Source organism: Staurois parvus, unplaced genomic scaffold (genome assembly GCF_062004578.1).
Source record: "Staurois parvus isolate SC_StPar_1 unplaced genomic scaffold, SC_StPar_1.0 ptg000174l, whole genome shotgun sequence".
In the NCBI taxonomy this organism is placed as follows: domain Eukaryota; kingdom Metazoa; phylum Chordata; class Amphibia; order Anura; family Ranidae; genus Staurois; species Staurois parvus.
In genome coordinates, this window is record NW_028317970.1 from 1938786 (window position 1) to 1959068 (window position 20283).

The 20283-nt window shown below is 45.1% G+C and overlaps 1 protein-coding gene across 1 annotated transcript; it reads right to left on the reverse strand.

Annotated features, from left to right (window-relative positions):
- Window positions 1-3033: 3033 nt before the first annotated feature.
- LOC149462503 (uncharacterized) lies at window positions 3034-5750 on the reverse strand. The gene has a single exon (XM_089676796.1). The coding sequence runs from the start codon at window positions 5738-5740 to the stop codon at window positions 4562-4564; it is 1179 nt and encodes a 392-aa protein (XP_089532922.1). The 5' UTR covers window positions 5741-5750; the 3' UTR covers window positions 3034-4561.
- Between the last annotated feature and the right edge of the window lie 14533 nt (window positions 5751-20283).

Sequence of the window (20283 nt, forward strand, 5' to 3'; positions counted from 1 at the left end):
ATACCTACCGTGGTGCTTTATTTCTCCTCCTGAGACCGACACTTCCTATCCTCCGTCCTACAGCCATCATACTACACTGCAGTGTGGATGGGAAGAATACTCTCCATGATGCAATGATAGAAATTGACCAGAATTCCTGAACACCATAATTCCAATCATATCAATGTGGAACTCTTTGGCGTAATCCTCTTTGGACATACTGCAAAAAGTTCTGCAATGCCTTCTCTTCTCACCTTGGAACTCCTATCTGAAGATATCCGCCTTGTAATGTCTTTTGGGGACTGTTTTTTAAGAAAATGATATTATCCCAAAAATTGGGAATCCCAGCTGACTGCTAGGGGTTAACATTCTAGTGTAAATTTCAAGGGATATTTCAAGAGGTTACCACACGCAATGAGTGGAAGAGACTATTTGAATTTCTACAGGTGATCAAAGTACCAGAAAATTACAATGGTGGGATCTGATTCTGGTTATTCCAAGACCTTGCAGATGTGTGTCATCTAAACAAGTACCATTGTCTATGGGAAGCCAGGAGATACTTCAATGGCAGGAAACTCAATTATAGGGAGTCAAACACCACTATTTGGAGGTCTGTAGGTGAACATATACGAGGTCTGGAAGTGACAATAGGGGAACCAAACCTGATTGTCTGAGAGCTCACACAAAACCTTGGAGAGTGTGATGACAAACAAGACTTCTTGAAATGTGACAATATACTATTATCCACTCAAAATATAACTGGCTGTTTACCCTAATTCCCACACAATAAACAGGTAAACAGAGGGTATTTCCTCCTCATGGAAACTTCATTCCTTAAACAAGAAGGTGAAACTTAGGTCATCTAAAGCTAAAAACTTGATATATCTACCCACAGAGACATTATCAAAAGGCATATTACCAACACTTTGTATCAAGGGAAAATATCTTTGAGAAGGTTGGGTATTGCATCCCACTCAACCAAGTTTGAAATAATGAAAATAAAATGATTTGTGAATCGGGGTAAATTGTACATTTCCAAAAGAAATCAGCTATTCCAATACAGTTTAAACATCAGGAAAATGAGAAACCAAATGTATTCATATCTTTCTATGGTCCTTATCTAAGAGTTAGTAGTGAAATCAACTATACTTGAATAGGACATATATATTTGATACCTAAAGACATTTTGTTTCTATCAAAGTATGAGTCATCGTTAAGACCACCAATTTTTTTTTGATACCTGACTGTCCCCAGTGGACAGATGAGGAATATCTCTAGGTATGCACACTTCTTGACCGGCCAATCAACAAGCCTGTTGGGAGGGTCCCTTGAAACAAAAGGTTGTATGGTCTAAAAATGCCGTACACCTCAGAAAAAAGAACACTTCTAAACTGCTACACTTGTTCTATGACACTTCTGATCTAGACTTCTGATTTACACTTCTATGACTATACTGAACTACTTCTTCTGATATACTTTACTTATATAATAGCTACACTCTACTCTAAATACTACAATCAAGACTGCTCTAACTTACAAAATATATATTATCTATCCTATTGCTAACACCTACTGCACTATCCCTCACTTGCTACCTGCGGCCATTTTTCTGAAGGAGTTCCAGCTGCCATTTTGTCTTGAGGACCATTTGAAGGCCCAACTGCATCCCACTGGAGAACCTCAAACTCAAGATTCTGGGAGTGGTGAGACTGCTAGGTTATAATTTTCTTTGATATTTCCAATTTTCTAAAGGCTTATAACATTTATTGTGTGTTTAGGAATATTAAGGTCATACAGATATAATTATCACTAGTATTGTTTGATTTTGGTATCAAGATTATATATTGCATATCAACTGATTTGTAGTTTTGTGGTAGTGCAGTTTATCAGAGAATACTTTCTTCTATCCCTATGGCCACGGAATATGAGAAATAATTTCCGAGGCGCTATAAGACAACTTATACCTAAATTTGTTTTTTCCTATATTTACCGTCATCTGTAAGCATCTATTGTTTGATTGTATAGAAGTTAGAATATCATATATTTGATTGTATGTACAAGTATACATTTATCACCAGTATTTTGCGTTTGTATTAATATATATATAAATTTTGTACATAAATAAATTTATTTATTTATCAAAAAGGCAATTTTTGTGTGTATGGTACAAAATCATACTGGCTAAAAGGACTCAAGGTACATTATTAAGTGGTGATCAAATTATTAAGGTGTCCAAATTATTGGTTCATTAAATATTTGCCGTATTTTAACGGCTGGAGGCACTGCGATATTTTGTTTAAGGGAGAGGACACCGCCCTACGTATTTAGAATAAATTCTTACATAAACCACCACAACCTGTAAACTTGTACACAAAGGGCATTGGCTCTGTCAAAGATCTGCTGAACAACACTTACATAAGAACGTTTCAGGATCCCAGCCTGATAAACTGTTGTGCATGTAAATTGCTTTGATCCACAATCAATGCATACAGATCTTCTGTGAAAAACAGCTCCAAAAATCAAGGGGAGTAGTTAAATTTGCTGTTTCCACCTGAATTCCAGGTTGGGCAGTGAATGGGGGAAGTACGGGTGCTGCGGAATTTATGGGCTGCCAATTTGGATTTGCAAGCACATATGAAAGGATACTAGGGACTCTACAGGCCTGTGTGCGAATTCTTGGTGGCTGAGGGACAATACTTGTGGTTGCTGGACAATACTTGTGCTCTCCACCACACTATCTTGTACTGCACTTCTGGGACTCACCACATCACTAAGTGATACTGCAGTGATGGTATGTGAAAGACCAGGATGTACTAGGCTGCTGGTGCTCACCAGTTCACCAAAAGGTAGCGTGGCACTAGTACTGGCACTTTGCTGCATATGAGAGTCATCAAAATTTACCGGCAAGTGCTAACAGAGATCAGGCCTGCTTCTGCCAACACTGCGGTTTTGTGTGCAATGTATCAAGTGACAGTGACCTACTGACACTGCATGTCAGGGCTCCAGGGTGTGACCAGAGGTATGTGACTGACGCAGGGAAACGCAGGCTTCAGATATGTTATAAACAATAAGACAATTTATTAAAGACTAACAATACAAACATAAACGCAGTGCAATACTAAAACATAACACAGTGCAAACGAACCAAACCACCCACAGATAACAATATATACAATGCAAGCGTCGTCAGGCAGGCCGGGTCAATAACAATCGGGCAGGTAGGAACAGGGGGTCAGGCAGAGAATGGTCGGGGTCACAAGCCAGGGATGAAACAGGAGAAGTCAGCAGAGGTCCGGAATCAGGCAGGGTCAGCAACGAATCAGAGACAGGAACAGGAATGCAGGAACAAGATTCAGGGCCCAGGAAAAAGACAGACACCAAGGCCAAGACTGCAGGTCTGGCCATCACCTAAATACACCTGCATAAGCAGTTTCAGGTGTTTGGCTGGCTGCAGGGTTGAGTCTCTGATTGCTGGGAGCACCCGCTGGCCAGCCCTGGTACTGCAGCCCACAAGGCAGGTGAGTCCCACCATTACTGGCCAGTCCATTCCTGACAGGTCTGCTCTGAGGTTAGGAAGGAGAGGAAGAGGACAATCCAAAGGTCTGCTCTGAGGTTAGGAAGGAGAGGAGGAGGACAATCCAAAGGTCTGCTCTGAGATTAGGAAGGAGAGGAGGAAGAGGACAATCTAAAGGTCTGCTCTGAGGTTAGGAAGGAGAGGAGGAGGAGGACAATACAAAGGTCTGCTCTGAGGTTAGGAAGGAGAGGAGGAGGACAATCCAAAGGTCTGCTCTGAGGTTAGGAAGGAGAGTATAGATCTTTGAAAACCAGAAAAGGGAATTCCAAGAGAAAGAAACCAAAGAAATGAAGCAGTTACTTGTTTGCAACATTTTATAACAGAAACTAAGAAAACATTATTTTAGTTTTATTTTAATGTTTGGTCTTTTATAGCATAAAAATAAAATCCCAGAGATAAATAAATCCCACCAAAAGAAAGCGCAATTTGTGTGAAAAATGATACAAATGTCATATAGTACAATGTTACATTCCTGAGTAATTGTCATTGGAAGTGTGAGAGCGCTGAAAGCTGAAAATTGTCCCGGGCTGGAAGGGGGTTAAATGAAAACGACATTATGGCCACTAGATGGAGCCAATGATCACATGAAATAAGAACATGGCCAAAACTTGTCACAGCTGGATGAAGGCTCCGCACATTCCTTCAAATGATGTTTTTTTAAATAGACCTCCAAGTGTTTGTGAAATCTCCCACAACAAAATGTACTCATAGGTCAGGATTCGATTTTTATTCTTCTCCTGCCATCAATGGCCGACCCGATCCCACACTTCATCCATGTCTTTGGGGGCCTCTGATCTCCTTATCAACTGTTTCTTCCATGATGAAGATCAGCCATGGAGTATATCTGAGGTGTATATCAGGGTGTGCTTCTTCCCCACATGAGAGCTGGGATGTCCAGCAACATTCATCTAGAAGACGTTTCCCGCACTCAAGGCACTAATACACCTCCAGGGTTGTGTGGGATCCCTGATGTACAGGAAGACAGGACTCCAGTGAGGAACAATTCCCTCACTCAGGACAGGAAAGTGGCTTCTCCCCCATGTGAGATCTCTGATGTCTGGAAAGATTGCACTTCCATGAAAAACATTTCCCACACTCAGAACAGGAATACGGCTTCTCCCCTGTGTGAGATCTCTGATGTGTGTGAAGATGGGGCTTATTTGAAAAACATTTACCGCACTCAGGACAGGAAAATGGCTTCTCCCCTGTGTGAGATCTCTGATGTGTGTAAAGATTGGACTTCCGTGAAAAACATTTCCCGCACTCAGGACAGGAATACGGCTTCTCCCCCGTGTGAGATCTCTGATGTGCGTGAAGATGAGACTTATTTGAAAAACACTTCCCACAATCAGGACAGGAATACGGCTTCTCCCCCGTGTGAGTTCTCAGATGTGTGTAAAGATTGGACTTCTGTGAAAAACATTTCCCGCACACAGAACAGGAATTCAGCTTCTTCCCCATGTGAGATTTCTGATGCCTGCAAAGAACGGACTTATATGAAAAACATTTCCCGCACTCAGCACAGGAATACAGCTTCTCCCCTGTGTGAGATCGCTGATGTGTGTACAGACTGGATTTACTTGAAAAACATTTCTCGCACTCAAGACAGGAATATGGCTTCTCCCCCATGTGACATCTCTGATGTCTGTAAAGATTGGACTTCTGTGAAAAACATTTCCCGCACACAGAACAGGAATACGACTTCTTTCCCGTGTGAGCTTTCTGATGTCTGCAAAGAACAGACTTGTATGAAAAACATTTCCCACACTCAGGACAGGAATATGGCTTCTCTCCGGTGTGAGATCTATGATGTGTGAATAGACTGGACAAACTTGAAAAACATTTCCCGCACTCAGAACAGGAATACAGCTTTTTCCCCGTATGATATTTCTGATGTCTGCAAAGACTGGATTTAAGTGAAAAACATTTCCCGCACTCAGAACAGGAATTCGGCTTTTCCCCTGTGTGAGATTTCTGATGTCTGCAAAGATTGGACTTCTCTGAAAAACATTTCCCACACTCAGGTTCCTCAGGATACGAGGAATCCGATGGTCCATCTACACTGGGTGGTGCCGGATGGACATTGGAGGGAGCCGGGTTTTCTCCTGGACTATACTGTGTGATGTCCTCATCTTCTACTTTCCAGTCTGGAGACAAAGTGAGACAATCCTCTGAGGTTTTCCTCATCTCCCGGCCATGGACTAAAATACAAAGACAAAGAGGATTACTAGACAGGAGCTGATTGGTTCCCCCAAACCAAGACTCCGCCCACATCAGGCAGCTTGGTCTCTGAGGAGCTTACAATTCCACCCTCAAGGGAACTAGGAAATGGCTCCTCTGATCTCCTACCAGGTCATTTCTTTATTCATGGACCTTAGTCAGAGAGTGAGGAAACAACCAGAACTGTCTTTTATAGGAGGGACAGTGATGAGGGGATTATAGGACGAGGGTCCCCACCCCCTCTATCACTCATCGCCATCTTCCCAACACAAGAAGTACTGCACTTCCTTATTTAGTCCATGATTTAGTCATGATGAGCCCCACCAGAGGTCAGAGAGTGAAGATGGGGGGAGAACAACCAAGATGAAGACTGGACTGATCCTGAAGACCACCATCATTGGGGTATTGACTCCTCCCTCATTATAACTTTCTGTTTAAGGGTCCAAAGTTGGAGGATGTTATCACATTATTATCACCATGTAAAAGTCTGTGCTCCAATCACATCATCCGATATAAAATGTCCAGCTGGGAGGAAATGGGTGTAACAAAAGAGAATCCATATTATTTGTATATATAGCAGTGGGGGGAGGGGGAGAGCAGAAGTCAGGACTATGGACTGTACAACATGGAGTATATAGTGCAGGGGTCAGGAGTATGTAATGTACAACATAGAGTATATAGTGCAGGGGTCAGGAGTATGTAATGTACAACATAGAGTATATAGTGCAGGGGTCAGGAGTATGTAATGTACAACATAGAGTATATAGTGCAGGGGTCAGGAGTATGTAATGTACAGCATAGAGTATATAGTGCAGGGGTCAGGAGTATGTAATGTACAATGTAGAGTATATAGTGCAGAAGTCAGGAGGATGTAATGTACAACATAGAGTATATAGTGCAGGGGTCAGGAGTGTGTAATGTACAACATAGAGTATATAGTGCAGGGGTCAGGAGTATGTAATGTACAACATAGAGTATATAGTGCAGGGGTCAGGAGTATGTAATGTACAACATAGAGTATATAGTGCAGGGGTCAGGAGTATGTAATGTACAACACAGAGTATATAGTGCAGGGGCCAGGAGTATGTAATGTACAATGTAGAGTATATAGTGCAGGGGTCAGGAGTATGTAATGTACAACATAGAGTATATAGTGCAGGGGTCAGGAGTATGTAATGTACAATGTAGAGTATATAGTGCAGAAGTCAGGAGTATGTAATGTACAACATAGAGTATATAGTGCAGGGGTCAGGAGTATGTAATGTACAACAGAGTATATAGTGCAGGGGTCAGGAATGTGTAATGTACAACATAGAGTATATAGTGCAGGGGTCAGGAGTGTGTAATGTACAACATGGAGTATATAGTGCAGGGGTCAGGAGTATGTAATGTACAATATAAATTATATAGTGTAAGGGTCAGATCTCATAATATTGGTGTTCAGTAATCAGTGGAAGCTTAGTGGTTTACTGTAGACAAGTTGCAGAGGTCCCACACCGCTGCCTCCCATCTCCTGAGACTGCACTCAGTGACTTGGGTCTGAGACACTACAGACATATCCCTCCACCCGGCACAGCCAGCAGATAACAGAGAAGGTACCCTGGAGGAGTCAGGCACAAGGCAGGAGACCCCAGTCACATGTCCTGGGTGCCTACATTATGCAATGCTTATAGTAAAAATGAACATTTTGCTGCCAGCTGAACCCCAGAACCTCCATAAATCCAGTCTAGATACATAAATTGTGTCTGCAGCACAGAGAAGGAAGATTATCCGAGAGAAATCCAGGAATACAGGACGGGGAACACAGCTCAGGAAAGTGACCAGGGGATTACAGGCTGATATCACCCAGTCCCCGCCCTACTCTGGACCAATCAGTGAGCAGTATGGGTGGAGGAATGGATTTAGTGTTCATGACCCACCTGTGCTGATCTCTGTAGGAGTGTCCTCCTCTATAAATGTCCCCGTTATTCCATCCTCCTCCATAGACTGCTGATCATCCCTCACATACGCCTCTTCTTCTTCTGCTTTCACCTCAAATTCTATATCGATTGGATCTCCACTCTAAATCAAGGAAATGAGAGAGAATATCATCTGTAAAATGTAAGATTTATGATTGTGACATCACACAAAATCCACACATTGTCTCCCTTCACAGAAGCAGATCACATGTGATATGTCGGTACATTTCCCCTAAATACCGCATGCCATCCTGAAACTGTCCATTTCCTATCCCGTGTTGCGGTATTGACCACAAACACTGAACACGCTCAGTAAATACCGCATGAACAGGCGTTACATTCACAGAAGGAAATAAAGAATGAAATGCAGCTTTGTACGTCAGTGTTAGGATTTTGAATTTGATCCGTTGCGCAATCGGAAGCCAGTGGAGGGATTGGCAGAGGAGGGTGGCGGACACTGAGTGGAGGCCAGTGGAGGGATTGGCAGAGGGGGGTGGAGGACACTGAATGGAGGCCAGTGGAGGGATTGGCAGAGGGGGGTGGCAGAGATGGAGCGGTTGGTAAGGTGAATGAGTCTGGCAGCCGTATTCAGGATGGACTGAAGCGGGGATAGCCAGCGGCGAGGCAGGCCAGTGAGGAGGGAGTTGCAGTAGTCGAGTCGTGATATGATGAGGGAGTGGATGAGCTGTTTAGTGGTTTCTGGGGTTAGGAACGTGCAGATTTTGGCGATGTTGCGGAGGTGGAGTCTGCATGTTGCGGAGGCGGAGTCTGCATGAGTTTGTTAAAGATTGGACTTGGGGCTGGAAGGATAGGTTGGAGTCCAGAATGACACCAAGTACTCTGGCCTGCGGGGCGGGTTTGATGGTGGCGTTGTTGGACATGATGGAGAAGTCAATGGGGGGGTGGTGTCTGGGCTGGGGGGAAAACAAGAAATTCGGTTTTGGATAGGTTCAGTTTAAGGAAGTGGAGCGACATCCAGTCTGATATGTCGCTCAGTAGGTGTGTGATTCGGGCGGAGATCAAGGGGGTGAGGTGGGGGGTTGAGAGATAGATTTGTGTCGTCGGCATAGAGGTGGTAGTTGAAGCCATGAGAGTGTATGAGTTGGCCAAGAGAGGAGGTGTAGATGGAGAAGAGAAGGGGCCCGAGGACAGAGCCTTGAGGGACCCCAACAGAGAGGGGGAGTGAGGGGGAGGTGGTAGCATTATAGGTAACGCTGAAAGAGCGTTGTGACAGGTAGGATGAGAGCCAGGAGAGAGCAGAATCTCTGAGGCCGAGGGAGTGTAGTTTTTTGAGGAGGAGGGGGTGGTCGACTGTGTCGAAGGCCGCAGAGAGGTCAAGGAGTAGGAGCACTGAATAGTGGCCATTAGCTTTGGCGGTTAGCAGGTCGTTGGAGAGTTTGAGTAAGGCGGTTTTGGTGGAGTGTAGGGGACGGAAGCCGGACTGTAGCGGATCGAGGAGGCATCCTTAACAACCAGTAAACAACATGGTTGTTAGGGAGCGAGCAGCCGCCGCCACTTCCTAACCAATAAATCTTAAAAAAATAATTACCGGCAATGAAATATTAAGAAAATGGCGTGGAGTCCCCCCTCGGTTCTGGTATGGATTTTGAGGGGGACCCCATGCCAAAATGAAAGAAATACATATCAGACCCCTATCTGAGCATGCAGCCTGGAAGGTCAGGAAAAGGGGGGATGAGCAAGTGACCCCCCCCTCCTGAAACATACCAGGCCACGTGCCCTTAACATGGAGTGGATGTTCTGGGGCAGGGGGGCTTTGCTCCCCCAGAGCACCTTGTCCATGTTGATGGAGACAAGGGACTCTTCCCCACAATCCAGGCTAGTTGCTGTGGGGGTTTGCAGGCAGAGGACTTAAGAAATTTAACAAGGGGGCCCTCAGATCCCTCACCCCATGTGAATGAGTATGGGGTACATGGTACCCCTAATTATTCACCCCAAAAAATATAAGACAGTTTTTCACAAATCCTTTTTTAAAAAACCAAAAATAAAGCAAAGTGTCCCCCCAGTGTAGATCCATCATCAATCACGATGCTCGCTGTCACCGCTGACTCGGAAAGAAAAGCTCGGCTCCCAATGAAGACTCCCCTCTGTCTGACAGCTCTGCTGCCTCCTGCCACTAAATATACTAAGGGGCGGTGCCACTCGGTGATGTCACTGACCGGGGCATGTTGTATTGGTGACGTCACTGACCGGGGCATGTTGTATTGGTGACGTCACTGACCGGGGCATGTTGTATTGGTGACGTCACAAGAGGGCAAGGCCACCCAGTGATGTCACAGGGTGGTAGAACGCCTCAGTTTTTTCAGAAGTGGGAGGTGACAGAGCTGTCAGACAGCAGGAGGGGAGCTTTGTTTTTTCTTCGAGTCAGCGATGACAGCGAGTATTGTGATTGGATCATCGATGGATCTACATCAGGGGGATATTTTTCTTTATTTTTGTTTTGTCAAAAATTTATTCCAGTGTTTTTTTACCCTTTTTTGGTGAATGAATAGGGGTACTATGTACTCTATACTCATTCACATTGTGGGGGGGCTGGGATCTGGGGGCCTCCATGTTAAAGGTGGCTTCCAGATTCCAATAAGCCCCCCACCCACAGCCCCCCACAACCAGTGCCCAGGGATGTGGGGAAGGGACCCTTTTCCCCATCGACATGGAAACAAGGTGCTTTTGAGGGGTGGCAGAGCCCCCCTGACCTGAAGCACCCACCTCATGTTGAGGATATGTGGCCTGGTATGGTTCAGGAGGAAGGTGGGCACTCACTAAGGGTCTGGTATTGATTTTGAAGGGGAACCCACAACTTTTTTTATTATTTTGGCATCGGGGTTTCATTTAAAACCCATACCAGACCTGTCACAGCTGTCAGCGGGGAACTTGGTGACCGTCCGCTCCTTGTTTACTGGTTGTTGGGGACACTGGCGGCTGCCCTCTCCTTAACAACAAGCTATTTACAAGTGTTGCTATGGACACCAGTGGTAAATTACCCGCAGGATTCACTACTAACAAACAGAATGCAGCATCTTACTACATACTGGGATACGGGAAGATACCGCTTTGTGATTGGAGCCCATAGTCTCTACAAGTCCATGTTCTAGATTCTCCATCCCACCAACCTTGTAATTGTGAGGGATGGTGTGACCTTCCTGTGTGGAATCCCAGGAATACAGAGGACGGGGACAGCTCTCTGGTGGGCTCCTGGTATTAGGTGGCTCCATCATATCCTTGTGTCCTTCTGAAAACTCCTCCATCACTCCATACTCCTCATCCTCCTCTTTATACTCTTCTTTAACATCAATATTATCATCCCCGAGGATTCCACTCTGAAAGATATAATAAAACATTCATTGTAACAAACATGCTGTGTATAAATCACAACTACCAATAATTGTCATCATCTACCTGATGATGGTGAGGGATGGTGTGACCTTCCTGTGTGGAATCCCGGGAATACAGAGGACGGGGACATCTCTCTGGTGGGTTCCTGTAGCTGGATGACTCCACCATGGTGTCCTGGTACAGATCTTTGTGTTCTTTTAGAAGCTCTGACTCCTCCATCCCCCCATCCTCCTCCTCTTTTATCTCTTCTTTAACCTCAACTTTAGGATCTCTCAGGTTTCCACTCTGAATATATAATAAAAATGACATCAATGGTAACAATGCAGATAATGTACAGATCCTAATGATACTATCAGTGATTGTTCCTCATCTACCTGATGATGGTGAGGGATGGTGTGACCTTCCTGTGTGGAATCCCGGGAATACAGAGGACGGGGACATCTCTCTGGTGGGTTCCCATGACTGGATCCATCTGTAGGAAACACACACACTGACTGAATCCATTGTTTCTATGTGTTTATCAGATGATGGGGGATCTAGGTGGATCCTCCGTACTGCTCTCTCCTTTACAATAAAGTCTCCTCTTACCCGGTGATGTGAGGGGCGGCTGATTGTCCATCATGACGTCCTTGTAGAGATCCTTGTGTCCTTCTAAATACTCCCACTCCTCCATGGAGAAATAGACAGTGACACCCTGACACCTTATAGGAACCTGACACACACAATGATACAGTCACCATCCAGACACATCCCTTGTCTGTTACTGGAGAATGTCCCAGAATTCCCGGCACCGCTCACCTCTCCTGTCAGCAGCTCAGTGATCTCTCTGGTGACTTCTAGAATCTTCTTCTTCTTTCTCTCTTCTATCAGGGAGGGAGGTGGAGGCAATGTGATGTCATATGATCTCCAGACTTCACAGGAGGAAAACTCTACATCTGAACACAAATAGTCACATTAAATGATATTCCCAGAATCCTCCTCACCTCTCCATTCAGGTCTCCATTTATTATAGCCCCACTTGACTCCGAATGGAGGGACATTGGGAGGAGGAGCTGTGAGGTCAGTGTGATGTCATAGGATTCTCTGACTCTGGATGGAGGGACATTGGGAGGAGGAGCTGTGAGGTCAGTTTGATGTCATAGGATTCTCCGACTCTGGATGGAGGGAAATTGGGAGGAGAAGCTGTGAGGTCAGTTTGATGTCATAGGATTCTCTGACTCTGGATGGAGGGACATTGGGGGAGGAGCTGTGAGGTCAGTGTGATGTCATAGGACATATAGACTCTAGATGGAGGGACATTTGGATGGGGAGATTTGAGGGGTCCTCTATATGAGACTTCCATGCAAACCAAATCCTTGTTCCTGGGTGCGTCCTACCTCTCCTAAACTGAAGAGTGACCTTTGACCTTTACCATTCAGAAATCTGTCCAGAATCTGTGGAAGTAAACTGTCATGTGATCAGGTGACGTGCGGAGGAACGGAGTGTAAATAGCAGACAATTGTCTCCAGAGCCCCTAATGGTGGGGATGGATTTGGCGGCGTGCTGGTGCCAAGTTTCCTCCCCCCAGGGTCACTGCAGGTGTGCAGAAAAGCTGTGTAAGAAGATATGGAGGAGAGATGAGGAGGAGATCCAGGAATCAGGAGAAAGGTCAGGGCAAGCAACAGACAAGTATGAAGACAAGGCGGTTGGCCCCACAAGCAGTGATGTAGGGGATAAAATCCTTTATTGGAATCCTTTACACACAATGTAGTAACACATGACCGCTCCAGGACAGAGCAGAGGAACAGAAGACGCGTCACACCAATACAGGCTTAGTCATTACTGATTTTTATTTGTCCAGAACAGCTTTAAATAACATGTAACAGCTGATAAGGATTTGTCTGGAATCCGGGATAACAAAGTATACAACAACATGACATCATTAATATCATGACACATAAAGTGACAACAATCCCTGTAATATATGTGGTTCCTCGGACAGGTCACAGATATATGAAATGGAAACCAGCATAAGGAAGGATGAGTGACACCTTTTATTTGTTCAGTCCAAGCAGGGAGGTGGAGTCACCCACAATATAATGAGACAATAAATGAAACAATCCTACATAAACATGATAACATCCCACTCGGCACTCAGCCCTGGAGGGAGGTGTCTGCAAATGACAAATCCAAATCCTTCCATTTACATAGAACATGAAAGCCTGTATTGGTGTGACGCGTCTTCTGTTCCTCTGTCCTGTCCTGGAGCTGTCATGTTATTACTACATTGTGTGTAAAGGATTCCAATAAAGGATTTTATCTCCTACATCACTGCTTGTGGGGCCAACCGCCTTGTCTTCATACTGCCCCTGTGACCACGGATCAGGCCGGCACCTACGTGTCTGTGGAGGGGTCATACACATTCCGCACTCACTTACAGACGTCTTTTTGTTTTTCCTGTAAGTCAGCTTTGGGAGCAAAATATATTATCATCAACTCCTCCCCCTGAAGGGGTTCATCTACGTATTATTATTATACAGTATTTATATAGCGCCAAAGGGTATGCTCAGAGCTGTACATTACAATGGAAGATAGAACATGAGACAATACAGTAACAATACAATACACGAGGGGTTCGAGGGCCCTGATCCTTGGAGCTTACAATCTAGGAGGGAGGGGATGGTGATACAGGAGGAAGTGGCTGTGGGGATGGAGTGGTGGGGAGAGTGGAGGAGATCAGCAGTTAGGTGAGGGTGGGGTAGGCTTCCCTGAAGAGATAGAGGGTGAGGAGAGTTGGTGATAGTCTGATGGATTGGGGTAGTGAGTTCTAGAGGATGGTGGAAGCCCTGGAGAAGTCCTGGAGACGGGCATGGGAGGAGGAGGCCAGGGAACCGGAGAGTAGGAGGTCTTGTGAGGAGCGGAGAGTACATTTTGGGTGGTAGATGGATATCAGGTTGGTGAGGTAGTTTGGGGTAGTATTATGAACAGCTTTGTACGTCAATGTTAGTGTTTTGAATTTTATGCATTGGGCAATCGGAAGCCAGTGTTACCTCCTCTGCTGCCAGATCCAGGAATGTCTCCTCTCTACTTCCTTATTCATGGAACTTCCTGTCTGTACCCGACATCACTTCCTGTCTGTACCCGACATCACTTCCTGTCTGTACCTGACATCACTTCCTGTCTGTATTCCATAGAGACCTCCTGTCTGGGTAGAAGTGAGATCCCCACCTTGTGGAGCTCAGAGAGGTCCAGAACCCCTCCCCCGAGCAGTCATATATTTCTGTCCCCCTTGGTGGGAGTGGAGGTGACCCCTCTATAAGGATCTACAGTCCATACACACCCAGCACAAGGCCGGGGTCACACTACCAGACGCTTCTCGGGGCTGCAGTTCCTCTGAGCTCCACAAGGTGGGGATCTCACTTCTACCCACACAGGAAGTCTCTATGGAAGACAGGAAGTGATGTCAGGTACAGACAGGAAGTGATGTCAGGTACAGACAGGAAGCAGATCGGAGACGTTTGTGGAAGTGGCAGCAGAGGAGGTAATAAGATGTTATGTTCTATTTACACCCAGTAACCCCCCATTATGTCCGTCCTCTTCCTCCATAGTCACGTCCGTCCTCTTCCTCCATAGTCACGTCCGTCCTCTTCCTCCATAGTCACGTCCCTCCATAGTCACGTCCGTCCTCTTCCTCCATAGTCATGCCCGTCCTCTTCCTCCATAGTCATGTCTGTCCTCTTCCTACATAGTCACGTCCTTCCATAGTCACGTCCGTCCTCTTCCTCCATAGTCATGTCCGTCCTCTTCCTACGTAGTCATGTCCATCCTCTTCCTCCATAGTCATGTCCGTCCTCTTCCTCCATAGTCACGTCTGTCCTCTACCTCCATAGTCACATCTGTCCTGTTCCTCCATAGTCACGTCCGCCCTCTTCCTCCATGGTCACATCCGTCCTCTTCCTCCATAGTCACGTCTGTCCTCTTCCTCAGTAGTCATGTCCGTCCTCTTCCTCCATAGTCACTGTGCCGTCTTTTATCTCCAGCAGATGATGATACACACATATATAGTGGGGGAACCCAGATTAACCCCTTCAGGGGCAGAACATCCCCCACTTCCGGGGCCGGAACATTCTCCTCATTGTGGTGAGGTGGTCTTCTCATAGGAGTGAGCTGAGCTCTCCTGGGTTCGGTTCCAGTGTTGCTCAGTGAACTGGCTGAACTCAATCCTTCCTGAAGTCAATGGCAGCCAATGCACAATAGTTGGGCTAATAGACAAGGGGGTGTCAGACAATCACCCTGAGGGACATGTACAATGCAGGAATCCAGTTGGCCGGGAGCAGGGAGGTTCTAAATGGTTAAAGTGAAACATTATAAATGTCCAACACCTTTAAATAACATTTCTGGGGAGTGTCCTAATCTTGGGGGGTTTCCTAATAATGGGGGTGTCCTTATCCTGGGGGGTTGTCTTCATCCAGGGGAGTATCCTAACCCTGGTGGATGTCCTAACTCTGGGGTATGTCCTACTCCTGGGGGGTGTCCTAATCCTCGGGGTTGTTCTAATCCTGGGAGGTGTCCTAATCCCCCCTGTGAAGGGACATCTCTGATGTACAGAATGTGCTGCAGCAGCGCTGACACTTACAAAGGAAATAGTGTTTAACCATTTGCCTGCCAGCAACTTCCTGGTTTACAGGAGAGCACGCCCCCCCTTGCTGCTCACGCTGTGGTTGGACACAGCATGAGTTTGTCATCAGGCTTGCAGCCAATGATTGAGCTGTGAACCTGCTGATAATTGTGGCCAACCACAGCACAGAGATCAGGGTGTTAGTGATCACACAGCAAGATCTGGCTGCTTCTTCTCCCTGATCTCACTTACCATTCAGAGCTGAGATCAGGAAGAAAATCCATCCAGTCTGGGAGTACAATCAGCACACATACACTTGTTAGGCACACAGTGAACCCCTTGATTGCCTTCCTGATCACCCATCACCCAGACAGAGTCATTAGTACAGTGACAGTGTACAGTATTATCACAGATCTCTGTATTAGTGTCACTAGTGACATCAGTTAGTGTCCCCCCCAGTCAGTGTCAGTTACTGTCAGTCTCTGATTGGCTGCCACATTATCACAGTCACACTATAAATCACTGATCACTAGTATAGTGTTTCTCTGGACTGGTATCCTGGTCACGGTCAGAACTATACTAGTGTCCCCGATGGAATGGTAGAAATTCTGAGGCCCCTCTGCACACTGCTATATACCCCCCCAAGCAGACTATGCAATAAATAGGGACGTTTAGTTCACACATATTACAATACAGGCTTAAGCTGCCAACTGCGTCAAAGTGATCCCTCTATGGCCAGTCCTACACAATGGGGAGAGCTACAAGGTTCAGGTCTGGATACTGACCCAACAATACAACAAACAAGAGATCCATGTGCTCAAATCCCAACAGCTAGTGTGTGCTCAAATCCCAACAGCTAGTGCATGCACTAGCTGTTGGGATATGAGCACAGGGATCTCTTGTTTGTTGTATTGTTGGGTCAGTAGCCAGACCTGAACCTTGTAGCTCTCCCCATTGTGTAGGACTGGCCATAGAGGGATCACTTTGATGCAGTTGGCAGCTTAAGCCTGTATTGTAATATGTGTGAACTAAATGTCCCTATTTATTGCATAGTCTGCTGGGAAGGGTATATACCAGAGTGCAGAGGGGCCTTCAGAATTTCTGGTGTTAATATGTGGTTACACCCCTTTAGCACCTGATGGATAAATGCATGCACTAGCTGTTGGGATTTGAGCACATGGATCTCCCGATGGAATGTGTCCCCATAAATGCAGTGTTAGCAGGATCAGCCCCGATCACTGCCACCACTTGCATTTAGCCCCCCCAACAAATGCAATGTCAGTATAATTTTTCAGATCACTGCCATCTCTGATACATTGTCTGCAAAACACAGTGTCAGCAACATCTGAACCTGATCTCTCCTACCACTAGCAGATCATTGTAATTCTAGCACACAAGCAGTCCCTGATTGCTAGCCAGGAGCTCTTTTTCCCATAGTCACCACTAAGTACCTGTAAATTTAGTGTCCAAAAAAAGGTTCCCTAGGGAGGCATACAGGATTCCCAGCATGACAGATGAGAGTGAAGGGGAAGCCTCACTATCAGAATCAGGCTCAGATTATGAACCTGTAGAGAGCAGTGACACCCCAGCAGGTAGGTCTGATGATGGTGAAGAGGTCCCTGCTAAGATCAGGCACACCCAACCCCATTCCCAGGTTGCTGAGGTGCTAGAAATGCAGGATTATTCTCATATGCAGCACAGTGACAGTACTAACACTGCACTACCTTTTGGTGGATTGACAAGCACCAGTGTCCTAGTACTTCCTAGCCTTTTATACATCAGCACTGCAGTATTTCATGGTGAAGTGGCGAGTCCCAAGTGCAGTACAAGCTGGTGAGGCGGCTAGCACTCATAACATTATGCAATGGCATCCACCAAGAATTCAAGCACAGACCGGTAGAGCCCATGGTGTCCTCCCAGAGGTGCCTGCAAACCTTAATTGGCTTCCCCCAGATTCAGCAGCATCCATCATCCCCCCATTCACTGCCCAGGGTTCAGGTGGAAACAGCAAACTTAACAACGCCCCTTGATTTTTTTTAGCTGTTTTTCACTGAAGATCTCTACAATTTGATTGTGGACAACAGCAATCTTTATACCATAATACAATACATCTCTGCCAACGCAAATTCAAAGTTTTCCAGCCTATTCGAGTTCAAACCTGTCACGGTTTCTGAATTTAAAGCTTTTTTTGGCCTAACCCTTGACATGGCCCTTACAAAGAATGAATTGTGCTCATATTAGTCCACAGACCCGATTCATCATATGCCTGTGTTCTCTGCTGCAATGGCCCCCGATGTCCAGACTACATGGAGAGCAGTGGTTAGATAGTGTGGGACTTGTTTTCACCCTTGTTGAATATGGGGTACCATTTGTATGTGGACAACCTCTATGCTAGCATGCAACTTTTTAGACATTTGTTCCTTCAAGAAATTGGCTGCTATGGCACCATGCGATCTAATCACAAAGGCTTTCCCCAGTGGCTTGGTAACACCCCACTTAGAGAGGGGAAGAATTCTGCTTTTGCATGAAGAACTACTCGAGTAAAATGGAAGGACAAATGTGATGTATTTATCCTGTCTTCCATTCAGACACAACGGTCCAAATTTACATGGCCTCTGGTGTTGTTGAAAGGCCTATCTGTGTCAGCATCAGAATACACCGATCAATGCTGCAGCTGACTGGTGTTCCTGCAAAGCAAATAGTTAACAATAACAAAGTAACAATATAACATTAATTAAAAAAATATATATTTTTTTTTCCTGACTACCTATGATCTTTAGAGACCTGTCCTGTGCTGAATTGTGTGGACCCCTACACTGTGCCATGCTGTACTCTGGATTTCCTCCCCTTATTCCATGTTTACCACAGACACATAATTTTTGGGGTGACTTTTGTGTTGAGGTAGGTGGGAGGACAACAGGAAAATGCCTCTCATGCATCCGGCTAACTGCATCTGGATTTGGGCTTTGGGGCCACAGTGCCTTCTGGATACTAAAAGGCCGTGATGATCTCTTCCTGATATTTTAGGAAGGATCCAGTTCTTCCAGTAGCTTTGTAAATAACAAAAGCATTGTATAGAGCCAATTGACATAAATATATAGACACTTTTTTGTACCAATGTCTAGCTCTGCAGGTGGTTAAAAATGGCTTCATCATTCAGTAGTTGAAGTCTACACCTCCCAGGCTTTTGGAAAATGAAGAAAAAATATATTTTTTTTTATTTTCATCTTTCATTCCTCAAAACCTTGTGACAATAAAATGAGATCTGCAAAATACTCAGCATGCCGCTGGTTAAATACCTTGGAGTGTCTACTTTCCAAAAAGGAAAAAAGGGGTCATTTGGGGGTGCTTGTTCTATCGGAGCATTTTAGAGTCTCCAAAACTGTGATAGGTAGTCAGGACATCCAATGCATAATTAAGGCCCCTTGAAAGCCTGCAGGTGATGATTGGATTTTAGGCCCCTGTATGTGGATAGGCTGTACCTGTTTTGGGGTGTAATTCCACATATACTAATGGTATATGTGCAAAATATCTCATTAAAGTGACAACTTTTGTAAAGAAAAAAAAATTGTCATATTTGAAAAACTTGTGGCAAAAAATAAAATCTTCCATGGATTCAACATGCCCCCCTGCACATACCTTAGACTGTCTACTTTCCAAACAAGATGTCATTTGGGAGGTGTTTGGTGTCCTGGCATTTTAGCTTGAAATGTGATAGGCAGTAGGAAAGTCAGAGCTGCTTAAAAGCTGCGTAGATTCTAGTATATATCCCGTAGTTTGTAGACTCTATAACTTTCACAAAAAACAATTAATATACACTTACTGGGGATTGTTTTCCAAAGACAAGTAGTGGAATACATTTTGGCCTAAATTTATGAAGAAATTTGATCAGATATTTTTAATAACAGAAAGTAGAAAATATTGTTTTTTTTTATTTTGGTCTTCTTTCATTTATATGTAGCGCTACCCCCTCATGAGTCGCTGAGTATTTTGGGTTCCCTGTTCACTTCTGAGCCCTGGCTGGTGCACAACCCCTGCTCACACCATTGTAATACCTTGGTCAGGTGTCCCCCCCTGGCTATAACACACAATAATCACATAGCATTGAATGAATAGTAAATCAGTCTGTATTAGAGTCAGATTAGCAGCAATATACACATGAAGAATCAACTGATGTGAGAAACTATGAACCGTTCAGGAGAAATAAACAACATATTACAGCACAATACCACGTTAAATAGACTGAATTGTCCTCCAGGACTCAGAGTTTTATTGTTTCTCTCCTACCCAGAGAACTTTCCCCAAACAAGCAGAAAAGGGGAGATTAGGAATGTTAGGCTCGCTCCCTTGTGGGCTCCCAGTAAACAGAGCCAGTGCTTAACTCTCTGAGGGTTTCAACAAGCAGAAAGTCCCATATAAACCCCATCACCCAATGCAGGAAAGACTCTTCTGCTGGCTTTGGTGGAGCTCTTTACGTTGGTTTACAGTGGAGGGGTCATCCCTTTTCTTCATGAGAAAATGTCCCTTCCCTGGTGATGAGGACACAGCAAGCAGAGTTCCCCTTCAATAAAGGCAACAAGCTAGGAGTTTACTTGGGTATGGTG